Source organism: Microtus oregoni, unplaced genomic scaffold, assembly GCF_018167655.1.
Source record: "Microtus oregoni isolate MIOR12 unplaced genomic scaffold, Mior012 000036F_ref0000092, whole genome shotgun sequence".
Lineage (NCBI taxonomy): Eukaryota > Metazoa > Chordata > Mammalia > Rodentia > Cricetidae > Microtus > Microtus oregoni.
In genome coordinates, this window is record NW_024543095.1 from 8,981,978 (window position 1) to 8,998,670 (window position 16,693).

The 16,693-nt window shown below is 45.7% G+C and overlaps 1 protein-coding gene across 3 annotated transcripts in view; it reads left to right on the forward strand.

The window, feature by feature from the left end:
• Positions 1-16,693, forward strand: part of Crim1 (cysteine rich transmembrane BMP regulator 1) — a 175,720-nt gene that overhangs the window by 91,667 nt on the left and 67,360 nt on the right. For 2 of the 3 annotated variants that reach the window (XM_041631123.1, XM_041631124.1), the window contains one exon: positions 12,732-12,853. The exons of the other annotated variant lie outside the window; for it this stretch is intronic. In XM_041631123.1, the coding sequence (XP_041487057.1) occupies positions 12,732-12,853 (122 nt within the window). The remainder of the gene's footprint in view (positions 1-12,731; positions 12,854-16,693) is intronic. 3 annotated transcript variants of the gene reach the window in all.

The following is a 16,693-nucleotide window of genomic DNA, read 5'->3' on the forward strand; positions in this document are numbered from 1 at the left end:
TGTCCCCACCTCTGCAATCCCAATTTCTTTGCACTTGTGAGAAAATACATTATTGCTAGTGCTTGGTTGTGAGATGCTAATAGAATTCTCGCAGGTTGCTAGCACACTGTGTTTGGGAGTCGATAAAGATGTTTGGGGAAGGAGCGTTCTGGAGTTCCAGAATTCGCAGCCTGAAGTGGACTCATCCCAGATGAGGCCAGCCGAATGGAATCCTTGGCAGGGTGCTCCTTCCCCTCAGAAGCATGTAAGTTAATAAAAATTAATCTGACCGCATAGCTGCAGTGAGTGAAAACAAGGTGTACCAATTCGAAAATGCTGAAATCTGTTAAAACAGTTCAACAGAGACTCATTGAGGGAAGACAGGGAACAGAACGCTGGGCTTGCCTTAGGGTGTGGTGCTTACTGAAAGGAAAGGGTTCAGCAGTTTCTGAGTATCACTGGTGACGGTGCAGAAGGCTCTGGGTCTCTGGAAGGCCATCTGATAGAGGCTCACGTCATCAGTAGCCCGCCCTCAAGGGAAAAGCCCCATTGTAGACTTGTTTTCCACCACGTAACGAAAACTGAGTCCAGGCGGGTGCCACCTTTACACCTAGACCAAGAAGCCGGAGAACTCTAAGAGACACTCACATGGAAAATGATAGAGAATACTTACTGTTGAGTCTTCTTATTTGCCCTAGTTCCAATCTTAAATAATATGCTTCACTTCCTACTGAAAACGATGCCAATTAGCTTACTGTTGAGTGCAGTTATGCAGCATTCTGTCTGCTAAAGTTCGAATCCTGGGGGAGTGAGTTGAGCTTCTCAAAGTTTTCCTAAACAGTTCTTATCTCCAGAGACCCACCTTTTCAGTCTCTGGGGTATTGAGCCTCCTGTTAGGGTGGGAGTGCTGGGTCAGGGGCTATCAACTGAACACACCCACTCCACCCAGATAGACATGTTAAAGCTGGTCTTCCTGGGGAGTTAGGACCTCTTCTGTTTTTCATGCTTGGAACTCAGAGATCTCTTCTTTGGCCTTTGTGAAACAGCCTTGGTTAGCCCAGATCATCAGGTCATATCTATTGGAGACCTTATGGCTGTTAATGTTGTACAGGGTAATTAAGTTGCTCTTCTCATGCCAACTCAAGCTGCAGTAGAAATTGTCCCTGAACGTGCAGTTCCAAGAAACCTTTATCAAATTAAGTGTCTTGTAATGAATTACCATGTCCATCTGTTTTATGCTCCCATCTCAACAAAGATGGAACTATCTTTCTCTATATTTTTTTTAAGATCAGTCTGTTGGTAAACAGCTCTCTCTTTTTAAAAAAAGAAAAATTCAATTCTTCTTTGAGGTATGGCGTGTCATTCTCTGTAAATAATTCCTCCAGTTGCTTTTTGAGAGTAAATTATACAGTGTGTAAAACATGCATTAACATGTGCATTTAAAGAATTCCTGACTCGTGACATGCTATGTCAGTAGCATTCTCCTTGTTTTTAAACACATGCAAAAGAAGAAAAAAATTGCAAGTATATTTAAGTGTATTTAAAGCTCTTCTTTCTCAGCTTCGGAAAGAACATTGATTCTGTTGCCCTCTGTCATAGTAATTTTTGGTCCAAAAGAGCAAATCAACTCATGGCTAAAAAGCCAGAGTCTATATTAAACTCTGATGTTTTTTTAAACAAAATAATTGTAAGAATTCCATGTTATTATTGGACTGATCTCAGACCGAAGAAAATACGCTTTCCTAGAAGTTAAAGCCCTTACCCATTAGAGATGAAGCATCTCCCCAGTAGGGCGCTTGGCTTGTCAGTCATGTGCTTCAGCTGTGTGAGCCTTCACACTTTCTATACCAGGGCTGTGTGCCCTGTGTGCTCCTCCACGAACTTGACCCAGGACCTAGTGTTTGTTTTTGTGTTGACCCTGAAAACAAAGAAGGCCGCATCACTCATTGGCTTATGTCTGTTCCAAGTGGTCCAGACATCACAACTGAGGGGAACAAGTGAATCTGTGGAGCCTTTTGTGAAGCCCAAATGGAGAATCCACTGCAAGAATAATATTAAGCTTGACGACTTTCTCCATCCATCTATCATCCAGAAAATAAAAGAACTGCTCTGAACAACTCTACGGGGGAAAATAAAGCTTTTTGAAGTTTTTAGGGATCTAACAAACGAATGTAATACATTACCTCTCTGGGAAAGAGTAAAAGAAGCCTAGAATTTCATAGAGCACATTTTACCTACTTGGCACCCTTCACGGTGGCCAGAGGTAGTGGCGGCACATCACTGTGTTTGAAAGCTTGTAGAGGTTCGAGGTCGTGTCTACTTGGTAGACACTGAACAACTGAGCTGGAACCCTGGAGGCAGAGATGGCTGGATTCCCTTGGCCTTTCTGAGTTAGCCTCTTGGGAACAGACCATGCAGGCAAAAGCTTTTCACATTATCCTTTCCCAGCCTTGTATGGATTGGGGAGGCGTATTACGATTAGCCTAAGTCATTAGTTACATTTCTCCCTTCTTGTCCTTGGCAAACCTGTTCCAGAGTCTTTATGAATGCCTGGAATTTCACATGAGGCTAAATCCATTTTTCTTCTATGCATGTAGACCCATAATAAAGGCACAAGAAGATACTCATAAATAAAACTATAGCAATTATAGTAACATACTGTAATAAAAATTATTCATGCTGGTCACGGTGGCTTAGGCCTATAATCCCAGGACTTGGAGAGTGAGACAAAAGAATTACCATAAATTTGAGGCCAGTTTGAGTTTATAGAGTATAACCCTTTCTCAAACCACCAGATACATGCACAGTGTTATTTATGACTTGTGGTTGTTTATTTCTAGAACTTTCCATTTGAAAAGGTGTGACTGAAAACATAAATAAAGCAGGATAGATTAGGCTACCTCTGCACCCTTTGAGGTCCAAGACCCACCTGTGTGTGTTTCCCCCGCATCACCTTCTAAGACAGATAAATAAAAGCTTACATCCATTCTGTAGATCATCTGCGGCAAGCCCCGGCACCCAAAATCCTATAGTTTTGACTTGTTCAGGAAACAGATTCTTGGAATGTTCGTCGTGTACCTGGAAGGAATAAATGTCTGTGAGATCAAGGAGCCTTTAGTTTATGGGGAGGCAAATGTGAATAAATCACTGTAGTTTTAAGTGTTGCTTGTTTTAGAAGTTGAAATGTGCAAAATAAGGAGAAGCTTATGGGACAAAGAAATACTAATTCCTATTTGGAAAACTGTCAGATTTCACTTTTGAGCTGAGTCCTTGGGAATGAGTCAGAGTTCATGGGATGGAGAAAGACGAAAGGGCATTCTAGGTTATTAGACTTTTCTGTTTTTAAATGTGTCTTGGAGCCGAAAACATTTGTACTAATCTCATGTATCTTCATGACTTAAGAGAAATGGAATGGACCCCCTCTTCAGATAGCCACCCCATGGCCAGACTACATCACTTGTTTAAGATTTCTCTTTGCTTTCCTCTTCCAGGGAGCAATGCTTCTTAGAATAGTAGGCAGATCCCTTGTTATCCAGCCTTCGCCTGTCTCTCCTCCATATCGGCTGCCAAACCCTTGATAATAATGCCCTGTCCTCATCTTGACATGTGCTGCAAAGACTGTTTCTTGTTCTTGTAAACCCACCAGGTTCTTCTGTACCTAGAATGTCTTCCTTCTGTGCCGTCTCTCATACTTGTTGACTTCTACACAATCCGGGACTTCTTACAACCTTCCTCCCACTGCCTCTGCCGTCTGGCACCTGCCACATACTTCTACCACATAACCGAAGAGCTGGGCTCACAGGCAGAATGGCTTCTGCAAGGAGTGCACTCTCTCCAGCAGCCTTCGGCACAAAGGTGCTCACTAGGTGGAGTCCCGGTTTGCAACGGGCATCCTTGGGACCCATTTCACCCCTGAGAAGTGTTTCATTTCTTGAGATTACATTCTTTGCCCCATTTATAGTAATGGCCAACATCTTTAAACTGACCTGTTTTGCAAAAAAGACAAGCAACACGTGTTTGTTTCTGCCCAGGACAAGAGTGGTACCTCTTAGAGGGAAACATCCTGAGCTGTCTGCTCTGTCCTTACTTCTTCTTCTGGACTCACACTGATTTCCAGGCTCGTTGTCCCTGACTGATATAACTAAGGAGTTCCCTCTGAAAGACCCAGTGCAGGAGGAGGGAAAGGGGTCAGGAAATGTAAAAATATTAGAAAGATTAGCTTAGGGTGGCTTCCACTGGAGCGCCACAGGCAGGGAGGAGACTCGTGTGTTAAAGAGAGCCTGTCAGAAGGAGGCTGAGGCTTGGGAGAAACTGGCAAAATCATGGAGTGGACAGCTTCACAGAGTGAGTGTGGAGAACTTGGAAAGTGGCCTGTTGTCCTGTGCAGGTGGGCTGTGTGACTTCAAAGACTTTATTGATAGGATTGAGTTACTTACGTGGGACAGGGGCAGAAGCAGGGTCCCTGGATCTTCAGGGACTGTGAGAGGTCAGAGCATTGAAAGTGCTTCCTCTGCATCACCCCGGTGCTAGACGTTTTTCATGCGTCAGCCCGATTGATCCACACAGCAGTCATATGACATATGGAAACTTTAACCAGCTCTATTTTCCATGTGGTCCAGTTGAGACGTAGATTATATAACCTGCCCAAACTCCCATGGTCACATCGCTGCTAAGGAGCCAGAACTCAAATAGGACACTGTTTTAAGTCAGTGTCCCTTTCTGGAAGCCTCTGTGTCTAGGGTGGGAGTCAGAGCTACAGGGAGGAAACGTTTGTGTGAATGGAAAATCCTTGCTGACTTCCCTCCCAGCCACCACAGTGGAGGAAATGAGTGTGGATGTCCCCAGTCTCTCTGGAGGCAGAAGGATATCGTTAGGGAAGAGCCAGGTAGGTAGTAAAAGGTTTGCGTGGTGCAGTTTTTGTTGATGCCCAGATCAGCTCCTCAGCTCCTGTTAGAAGACAGGTTGGTGCGTAGATGAGTCCCTGGCACACGTATGTTCTCCAGAGGATGTGAGACGACCGTCTGCCACTTCACGCTGATGACAAGAATGAGAGGCTTGGAGTTGATTGTTCACTGGGATCCAATTGGAAGTCTGCAGTCATCTGCTTCAGTGCCAACCTGGGTACAGATGACTCTAGATGCCCGAGGCAGTGTGTGCAGCCACAGCAGTGGGAACTGAGCTTAGGTTTTAAAGCAAGTCATCTGTTCGGGTGTCATCGGTCCGTGCTTGTGCTTGTATTCCAGGGCACTGTGCTCTCATATCCAGGGCTTCCCTAAACTGAGTCTTCCTGGCATTTCCAGTATCTGACTAGCTTCATGCCTGCTTGCATGTGTATCCTCAGTAAATAAACACAAACACAAACTGAGTACATATTTGTAGACAAGCCAATTCCATGCTCCAGAGCCTCCATTTCTAGTGCAATGGGTGATCCCAGGTTTGAGATGAAAATACTTGACATTGCTGCATTTAAACTTATTCTCCAGCCCAGAGAGATGGCTCAGCAGCTAAGAGCACTTCCTGTTCTTGCAGAGGACCTAGATCCAATTCCCAATACCCACATGGCAGCTTGCAACTGTCTGTAAGTTTCAGGAGATCCGGGGCGTCTGCTGACATCCGTGAGCTCCGACTTGCACACGGTGGGGGGCATAGACATACACTCAGACACACCTACACACATAAAGTAAATAATTTTTTAAAAAATTGTATTCTCATGTCCATTCCCCCTTTCAAGGCTGTGATACGCCAGTTTCTCTTCTTTTTTCCTTATCTTGAATGGTCCTCTATACATCTCTTCCTCCTATCCTACCAGACCATGAAAGGATACACCAGGGACTTCTCTCAGATCTGAGGAAGTGGATCTCAGTGTCAGACAGCTGGGCTTGACAAGGTGGTTGGGAATGCCTGTGGGATCCTCGCCCTAACATTTTCATCAAGGGCCAAGGAATATTTTCAGCTGTTGCCTGCCTCTGGTCTGGCTCCTGCCCAGATCGGAGCCTGCCCCTGGACTTCATTAGAAAGTCACATTGGGGTAGTAGTGTGTAGAAAGCATTGTTGCTTTATCCTCGCCATACTGACTTACCGTGGGGGTCTGGGAAGAACGTCTACTTAAAGCTTGTATGTTCCTAAAGTGTGTACCATTTTCCTTCAGCTGCACACCTTCTGCTTCCTAGGCGCCTGGCGTCTTTGAGAAGGAAGTCATAATTGTCTCTTGAGAGATCCAGGAATTGGGAAGCTGTCCTAGTTACTTAATTGTCTTGGGTTTATATCTCCCGTGCTTGCGAGCACGTCCATCCGTTCTTCCTCCTAGACAAGCAAGCAGAACATAACACTCACAGAAAGCTCGGTTGCTTCCCTCCTTCTCAGAGGTCAGAGTCATAAGGAATGTGCAGTTACGTGTTAGGCTGGAGCTGCTCCCTGTCCTGGGGAGGGACCACTGATAGACAACAGGGACGGATCCTCTGCGGCTGGCTGTGACTAGTGATGAAGAGTCAAGGAGCTCATACCGGGATTAGCTGGAGGAAGGGTGAAGTAGGGTCAGTAGTTCTCCAGGGAGCGGTAAATCTCCTAGGGAGAGACAGGAGGGAAATTCAAGCTTGAGGAACTCCCATAGGGAGCTAGCTAACCATTTTCCAAAGTGGTAGTTGGACTGTTCCATGTCAAATCTCCTTCTTTGGGATGTTTTATTTACAGTCGTGTTTTAAATGTACATATTCCTGGAACAAGGAAGAAAATGAAACCGCAGAACAGTAGAGCTTTAAATTTCATTAATGATGAAGCTGCTTTTAATGGAAGAGCATTGTGTTTTATGTGGCATCTTTTCCATTCTTGACAAGCTATTTCATTAATAGCCTCTACAGCCTTAGCAGGGAGTACTTAGTACCTGTACTTTATAAGTACTTAAATGCTTCCTTTCCCCTGTTCCCTGACCAAGGGAAACCCCCTGCCTTTGGTTGCATTCCAGGGCTCAAGCAGGTGTTTCAGATGTGGAATAAAGCCACTGTTGGATGAACTGTTTTCTAGAATATTCCACAATTTGGACTTGTTTTTGCTGAAGGACATGGATCGAAGGATAAGTGTCTGTGTTGGGAAAGATGGGATGTCTATGGCGTGCAGTCTCCCGTGTCTTCCTCTGGAGAGATGTTCCTGTGGAGGGATGTTAGGATGTTTGCTGTCTGTGTGCCAGCCAGCGCCCACCGCAGGGCACATTTCTGAGACACTCCTGTGTTTTTCAAGAGGGCTGTGTGGGTGTCAGAGGACCTAGGTTCAATGGTCATCCCTCTTATTTAGTGTCCTTTGAAGTTTCTCTCTTCATTCTGGTAAACAGAAAAAACACACATCGATTCTTTAGCCTAGTTTAAAGTCAGGTCCCAAATCTGCTCTATGATAACAGAACCCCAACATTTAGCATGCTGTTTCTTTTCGTGAAATATATGTCTATATATTATATTTATTTGTATATATATAGTATGTACAAATAAATATGCAACTGTTACCCGCCTCCCAGGTAAAATTATGAGGAAAGTGAGGTCAGGGGACATAGTGAGCCAGGTCTGAAGGTTGGGATTCAAGGAGAGCAAGAAGGAAGAGAAGCAATCAGATGCAGAGGTGACGTGACTGGGTATCAGCCGGTAAGATGGAATAGAAAAGTCCTGGATCGGGTGGTCACATCGGTGGGAACAGTAATGGTGGTGGTAGGATCATGGGGTTTCAAGTTTAGAAGAATACTTTATGAGCATGCGTCTTACTTTATGGGTGAGCAAACCGACCATCCAAGGATTGGAGTGGGTTGCTAATGTTTTCACATTTTCCGGTGGGGACAGTTAAGTAAATAACAGGAGGAGCCTTTGTGAATGATTGGCAGCATACAGACGATTATAATCCCCATTAAAATGTTAAGACGGACTTGGTTTTCTCAAGTGGGAAGAAAATTTACACCCAGGTGACCCAGCCTCTGCACATGTGGGCCCAAAGGTCCTAGAAGGTGGTTCCTGGAGAGCATGTGTCTTGCAGATTCTGAAGTTCCTCCTGTGACTGGTCCTCAAGGGCAGTTCCCCAGAACCTGTTCTGTAAGCAGATTCCATCGTCTGTCTCACATACTGATCTACGTTCCCCATTCGTCATGTATATGGAACAATGTGGGGCCAACAAGATGATGCCACACATAAAAGGTGCTTGCCACTGAGCCTAGCGATCTTCATTCAATCACCAGAACCCCCAAGAAGGATGGAGGAACTGACTTCCAAAAAGTTCTTCTCCCATTTCCAGATGTGATGTACAACACAGACACACACAGAGAGACACACATATACATGCATATACGCACGCACTAAGTAAATGTTTAAAAAAATAATCTTTTTAGAAAGACAGTACATGCTCCAAGCTCTGATAATGAAATTGCTGGCTCCAGATTTTTGTTGGTTGTATTTGCTGCATATTGTCTTCTTTTATAAGATATCCCCTTCTTTGCTAGAGAAACACATGGGAGAATCAGTATGATTTTGATTTAGTAGAATAAGCAGGTACACTACAAGAGTCAAGGGCCCTGCCTGTATATTGTTAAAAGTCAGAAGATGGAAAATTAATTCCGGAGAAAGCCTTTTGGGTGTGTGGTCCTAAGGGCTCTGGGGTCTTCACCAGGGGCCAAAGGAGAGGCAGGCATGAGTGGGCATCTGTGGGACTGACTGTTGCATTCAGTGAACGGAAGACAGGCATTGGTGCCAGAGTGTGAATGAGCAGAGCCTCCGGTGGAGCGTGGAAGCTACAAGATAGGCAGAGGCCAAGCTTGCACACACCCAGTAAGCTATATCTGGAAGCTTCCGCACTGCCTGGGACTGTGTTTATAGTCCCCGAAGCAAAAGACATACAGGTGAAGAGGAAATGTGTACTCTGCTCTTTAGCCAGCTACCCAGCAATGTGAGCCTCCTAAGGAAGTGAGTGCCCTCTAGGGGTGTATGTGATGTCTCAGTTCTGTTCACCATTGCTCATAGGCCCTCAGGATGCCCACTAAACTGAATGAATCAATTACCTACTCTGGGAAGAGGAGAGCAGGGCCCTCTTAACCACGTCCCACCTGACCGCAGCTGTGATTACATTATGCAAAAATTTATTAACAGGATGTTTTGATTGATTACTATCTTAATATCAAGAATGGCATTAGAGGATTCTCTGCTACCTCGGCAAATTGCAGGTACAGAATAGTGCTTCTTTGAAACTAAAAAAAAAAAAAAAAAAACAATGTCCTTAATTCTCTTCTTTTATGATTCCATTTATATGAACTGCATAAGGCAGTCAAGCACACAGAGGTCTAACTTACGTTTGGAGTTGCCAGGGCCAGAGTCGGGAGAAGCCGGGGAAAGGCTGCTGTATGGTGCAGGGTTTCTGTTTGGGGTAAAGAAAAGGGCGGCAGCAGTGACTGTACCGCCTCGCAAATAGAAGAGCAGTGAGCAGGAGTCTGTATTTTAGAAGGGGTACGTGCTGTGTGATGACTTCCATCTCCTAGGGCGGAGGCTTGCTGCTCAGAGGATCCTCACACCGCTCTGTCTGAAGGGGACTAGTTGAGTTGAACAACTGGGGTCTCTGCCTACTTTTCCCTTGCTGTTGCCTCTGATTTGTTAAACTAGCTAATAGCATTCATCCTTCCTTTCTTTCCAACTCCCGTCTCCTTTTCTATACCAGCTCTACATAACAGGCGCAAAAAGAGCATGTGACCCAAACAGAGGGAGACAAGGACTCCAGACAGGTGTGTTCAGGTGTTCGCGGCCAGACCCGGGGGCTAGTACAGGACACTCAGGAGGCAGCAGGAGTGAACGGTAGAGCAAGTGTCTGCCCAGAGCAGGAGCAGGGAGCGAGCGCTGTGTAAGGGAAACCCTGGGGGAGAGAGTTGGAAGGAAAGGTATGTGGCCCTCCGGGTGATGAGTGCTACCCCGAGACACCGATAAGTGGAATGAGGAGAAGATTGTTGGCTGTGGAAGTGAGTGCAGGAACAAAGCTGTGGGCTGGGTGTGGCGTGGCTGGGGTGAGGGCAAGCAGCGCAGGAAACTGGGGAGGGGTGAGTGATGACATCAACCTCCTTAAGCATCTGTCTCCTGTTAGTTTCTTAATCCATCTGTTTTCTCTTTTGCCTTGCTTGCTCTTACCCAGGAATGGGGTAGAGGGAAGGAAGACTGGCGGAAGGGGGGGGGGGGGGAGATAAAATGAAAAGAAGGGAGGTAGCGAGGACAAAGTACAGTCTCTGTGCTTAGGCTGTTCTGTAGCTCAGCGTTTCCTCCAAGTGACTCCCGAGAAAGTCATGTTTCTTCCAGTGAAAAGCACGGAGAGTAGGGGTATAGCCATCTGTATAGTGTAGGTCAACAAGGGGTCTGCAGTCGTTACCGAATGAACGAGGAAGAAGACCTGTCAATAGACGGTCTGTGGAAATTGTGTTAAACTGTATGAAATTGCTATTGGGCCATTTTCAGCCTATCAAAATAAAACAAAGTAAAGGTGTATTTGTATGACGGAAGCCTAACAGATGATAAGATGTAGCAGGCCTTAGCCCGGATGTTCACCTTTTTTGATTCCGTCCTCAGGTCATCCATTAAAGTGTTGATTTTAGGTTCAGAGGAATCTGTCGAAGTCAAGGGACGGATGGCATTAGGTAGGGAGGCAGGGTAGGTAAGAGGACCAGGAACCAAGGATGCACCAGTCTGTAGACATCGTGCTTCTTTGCCAGTCAACCATTTAGGCTCGGTAGTAAACTTGGGAGGAGGGAAGGGTCCTTCCTTTTCTAAGTGGGTAACTAAGCATTTTTGAGAGTTTTTGGTTCATCTTCATGGTGCCGACATGGGTCTCTGAGGATAATAATAGGGGCATTGGAACATTGGGGAATGTGGCAGATACAGGGCAATGTTAGAATGACTTTTGGTGTGATGTGATTTCCCAGAGTTCGGCAGCAGCGAGTCTAGCAGAGAAGTGTACAGTGTGTTTGGACAGAAAGAGCACGCAAGTGTTGAAGAACAACAGCCAAAGAGCGTACGTCTTGGGCATACGTGTGCTGGCTGGCGTTTAAGAGTGATTGTAACACATAAGCAGGCAGAATGTGATTCTAGATTCTAAAAGAAGTGGTAGAAAGAGCTATTCCTATGGGGTGCTGTCACTAGGATGTGTCACGTGCAGTAATGTAAGCAGTACACCAAGCTGTACGATTGTAGCGGTTTGACCGCACGCCGAAAACTCCAGTGGCGAGGCACTCAATGCTAAAACACCAGCTCGCAGTACACAGCGCTAGAAGGGAGCTGTCCTGCAGGAATCCAGAACTCCACACGCCAAACAAGCAGGCGTTTATCTTAAATGGTGGGCGGAAATATGATTGTAGAAAACCTTAATGTGGTTTTCATTCCCGCTCTCCCAGGAATCTAACCGACATCACGCGGGGAAGAACCAAAGGAGAAGTGGTGGGGGCAGGTTTCATTCACGCCTTTCCAGTGGCTTATAATGGTCTTTGGTGCAAACTTTAACATCATTTACATTTTTTAGTTCCCCGGCTAATTGAAAATGTCATTGAAATTCTGGGCCTGATTATTGAGATACTTGAGGACTATAAGCATATTTGTAATTTATTGAAGTTTCAAACAATAGATCAAACCAATCACTTAAGCAAGAAAGGGGGAAAACAGAATTAATGAATCTGTTAATAATTCTTGATGTGAATGGCCCCTCCCCTGATCAGAACAACACTTCCACTTTAAATGAGAACCCACACATTTCCTTCCAGCATCTTTCTCTTAAGGATGCCTTTATTTTCTCCTCTCAGGCTGGCATCTCACTCCATCTCTCTTTCACTATGTGACCCATAGTCTGCTCCCAGCGGAGTCCTCAGGACCAGAGGCTAGCAGCTACTTCCCATTACTACAAGTGTATGCTGGTACCCAGCTGCCCGAGCATCTCTTTCCCAGTGTCTTATTTCATTGCCTCTGAGAAGCCAGTTTGGTCTCTCCTCTGTTCTCTTCACTTATCTCTGCTTATTGGCTCCTGCAGATTTCACAACAGAATTAAAGTCAAGAGCGACCGGAACTTATAGCTCATAAAATATCTCATTCCTGCATGCGGAGATACATGCACATGTGATAGCTCAGAATCTAAGAAATTAAAACTTTCTACTTACAGGACAACTGTCAACAAAGTTTATTTGCCTAAACCTCATGCCCCGCTGTGTGTAGAAACTTCAGATTTCAGTCTGTTCTATGTATGGCACACAAACATAAGTATTGCGCAAGATGACAGCATTCCTAGAGATGATCGTACTGACAAGGAATGACTGGAAAGCCAATTAAATTATTATGGGGTGGGGAGAGATAAAACCCTATAGAGAATGCCTACCCATCCCTGGAAACAAGGCCGTAGTCTGGGGCTCCTTAACAGAGGGACCACTCATTCACTGTTAGCATCCCTGACCAACATAATGAGCATGTGTAGAAATGGCCCTGCATCATTGAAAATGTTACAGTGAGTACCTACGTGGGGAGCTAAGAAATGAGGTGAAATGTGTCTCCCGAGATGGGCAGGGTTAAAGTGGGGCTGTCTAGGTAGGACATGAGCGGTAGTTGTTTGGGAAGTGGCTTACTGCTCATACAGCCCTCCCCACATTCCTTCACTGTACCAGACAACCAGGTTGTATCATGTAGCCCAGGTACTTGTCACTTTGTTTGGGGGTCTCCCAACGTCTGTGTTGTTATTTATTCATGGGGTTTTCCTTCCCTTTTCTTTGGTTTCAGATGCGAGTGTCTCTCTGGCTTATGTGGTTTTCCCGTTTGTGAGGTGGGATCTACTCCCCGCATAGTCTCTCGTGGAGATGGGACACCCGGAAAGTGCTGTGATGTCTTTGAATGTGTTAATGGTACGTGGGGTTTCTCTTGTTCTCAGAGAGTGTTCATTTGTGCAGCAGGAGGAGGAGGGAGGGCCAGCCTAGCTCGTTCTGCCAGTTGGAGCAGAGAGTGTACTTAGGGACATGCTGAGGGTCACTCCGAGAGGGGACTTGCTTAGTGCTGTTTAGCTGAGAAAATTAGGGAGGGAAGCATCACACTGTCACAGAAAACCTCACAGTTTCGGTAGCAGACCATATGATAGGATGTGTCAAAAGTTCAGTTTGGGGATTTCAGGGGGAAAGAGAGGGGACTGTAGCCCATTACATACTTTCTGTTCTCCAGTGACCTGTGCCCATTGCTGTCAGGAGATATTCTCACGGAAAATACGTGGAAGCTAGCACAATTAGAAATAGAAAAGATGTTGTTCTTCCAGCCCAGGGCGTCTCTAGTTAGAGAGTATCTTAGATCACTGTTTGGGATTAGCATTGGCCAGTTTTACACCTGACCTTCCTGGCTTTAGAGAAAAGGACTCGCATGTCATAAGTTCCTTGAGCAGGACCTGCCTGTTACCTTCACCCTTCACAAGACAGCTTGGTATTTGGCAGCTTGATGATTATTAAATTGAGATGCTAGGAGAGCAGAAAACCTGAGCCATGCTTCTCTAGTGGAATTTTCAGGGGAAAAAAAAAGTAGTTGCATAGACCACAACCACTGTCCATGCATGGATGAAAGTAGAGACAGTTAAACAAGCATACCATTGCACACACAGAAACTGGCAGTGACTTCCACCTATGAGAACCCAGGCTTTGGGATGTCGCCTTCCTGCTCTCAGGTCCCTCCTCCCACAAAGAAGTCCTGCTAAAGTTGAATCATACTTGAATTGTGACCTTGGATTTTCCAGTCACGTGGCCCTGTGTTTTGTTGCTTTGATTTGCACTGAAAAAAACACTGGTAGCGTAGCTGGGTGATTAGGAAAAACCTCAGGCGAAACGATGCCAGATGAGGGTTGGTTGATCCTTCTTGCTGTGTAACCCGTGGGCCTCAGTTCTATGACTCTAGAATGAAACCAGTAACAGTGATTATGCATCACGTGTTAATAGTCTTTATTATTCTGTGTGTTCACATTCTGCCCACACTCTCAGAACACCGCTCTGGGTGTTGGTGGTGGAGACAGTAAGGCTAGAGTAAGCATCCTCACATACAGACTTTATAAATAGACTACAAGGGAAGGCACGGGGAAAGTTCCGTGTGCTTAAATCTCTTTGAAGTGCTTCCCATCAGTCCTGTTAGCACCCAGCCAGTGGTTTTGTCTGTTAATCCCGAGCCAGTGGACAAGCAGACCTCTTCCTTCTGGCCGAGCTGCAGCGTGATTTATGGCAGGTGATGTTCTCTGTGAATGCTTAGCTTGTGCTGTTAACTCGTGCAGCCCTGCGGATGCGCCTCTGACACGGCTGTCTCTCGTTCATTCTGTAGGGACAGACAGACAGAACAGGCAATCTGTCTGTCTTATCACACATCTGTGGATGTTGTTGGGGCTCCCCAGACTTTCTTGATTTAGCAAGTGAACGACCTGCTTGGTAACCATCTTTGTGTGCCCTTCGGAAGTGTCCGTTAACATGCCAGCACATACCTCACAGGGGTAGCCCAGGTTTCATTGTCCTATACCTTCATCTGGTCACTTTGTCTTCTGCAAAGAACACCTGCATGAGAATATTTGCTCCATTTCTCTGCCCTTGGCTCCTTGCTTCTAGAGAACCAAGCATCACACCTCTCTGCCTGTCAGGTCGTTGACTGTGCCTTTTCATCAACCCTGATATCAGTCTTCATGGCGTGCCCTTGCTTATAGACACATCTTCTAGAACCCCAGCCTTAACAGTAGGACTGACCATCTGACGATGGGAGAGAGTTGCTGTGTTTCCTGCGGTTGCTTCCTCTCCCCACAGATGTGTTGTGTCAGCCTTCCTTGTTTCCTGTCCTGCTCCAGATTCTCTTGTATTCTGTTACCATTCAGTTGTAGAAGACTAGACAGTAGCTATAATTCTATGACAGCTCTAATCAGTACTAGAGGATATTTTAAGGATAATCTATTTTTTCTGTATCTTATTTATTTTGGCAGGTACATGTATTTATATATCCATGTGTAGTTATGTGATTTATACCACAGTCTCTCTTTCTGTTAATCTCTGTGTCTCTCCTTTTATCTATCTCTCTGTATGCATTTGCGCCTGTGTGTATGAGTATGTGTTTGTGTGTGTGTGTGTGTGTGTGTGTGTGTGTGTGTGTGTGTTGGAGGGGACAAGGAAAAGACAGAGGGATGGAGGAAGGAGAACCAGGTGGAGGGAGGGAAACAGAAGGGAGAGAGGAGAACTTGCTTACCCACAAGACTTTGGGGCTGCTGTACCCTGAGATCAGGTTTAATAACATAGTGGTTAAATATTAATTAGAAAAGAGAAGAATAGCCATAGCTTGTTAGCAGAAGTTGAAAGTGGAATTAAACAGAGCACACACAAGTGTGAAGGCTTACAGGTGTCTTTGTAATCCATGCAGTTGTCACAATTAAACATCGCGCCTGCCCACCCCACCCCCAGCTTCCCGTCATTAAATGTAAGAGCATGTAGGCTCAGGTGCACCGTTCTTATTTGTAGAGGCACAAAGGCCCGCTGGACAGAACAGCACACAGTCTCTAATGGCAGCTTCTTTCTCACATGGAAATTAAATTAAAAAGACAGCCCTGAGCCATATGTCATAGGTTCAGTCACCTCAAGAGCACAGACACAGATGCCAGTACCCTGTTGCCAGGCTCCTGGATAAAAGCAAGATACTCGTGACACTTGGTGAAAGGGCAGATGTGCATAGCTAAACCTCGGTGCCTTTATCACTGTCTCATGGTCCAAGAAGTCCCCAGTTGCATGCAAAGGAAGACCCCAGTTGAGGAAGGTTAGGTTAACTGTTCACATGACCAGCCTCAGAGTGGAAGCAGAGATTCCCCCAGCAAGACTCGGCTCCTGTGCTGACCACGGGGCTCACGTTACTTTTTCAAGATAGACATTAAAATGAAGAGGTAAAAATTTAAAGTTTATGATGTAAATTCCCGAAATGAATTTGAGAGCTCCTGAGTGCGCTAGGCCGGATGACTAGGTTGGAGGACTTCCTCCATAAACCTGGTTTGGCCTTGTGTTGGTAGAGGCAGGAGCTGACTGTAGCTAACTGTAGCACAGGTTAGGCTTCTCTGGTGCAACCGAGAGTAAGGCTTGAGAGGTGACATCAGACACCACGGGAACAAGTGATAGGATTGAGTGGTGAACAGTCAGCCGCCTCCTTCAAGAAACAACTATATCTGCCCCGGCTCCCAGGCAGATGCATTATCAGCAGTGAGTTGGAACTGCCTTCCCACCTCACAGCTAAACATGCCTGTCTGCTTCATTGTGCCCTTATCTTCCCTGCCACCTTACGCATGTCCCACTGCTCAGTCCATAGGCTCTGGTTGCTGAGACGCCAGCTGTAGAAGGCAGAAGTGATTAGCAGTCATACTTAGACACACAGCTTCCCGGTGTATAAGCCAGGCACCTAGATGAAAAGAATATTTGGTTTGAATGACATCATCGACAGGGGACACTTCCAGGATGACTTAGGTGTGTCAGTGAATTTGGCTGTGGTATTATGGTATTGGAAACATACCAGCTGAAACTTCCAGAAATAGTTTCAGCCTTACAATATTTAATACTGAGCGCAGTGAGCAAGACTGGATATAACTTGAGATCAGTCCACGTTCAACAGTCTAAGAATCAGTCACCAGAACAAAAGGAAGAGAGCCTTGCTCTTCCCAGGCACGCCCACAGTGGTGGAGGTTGGGGGAGACAGAAAAGGGTCGC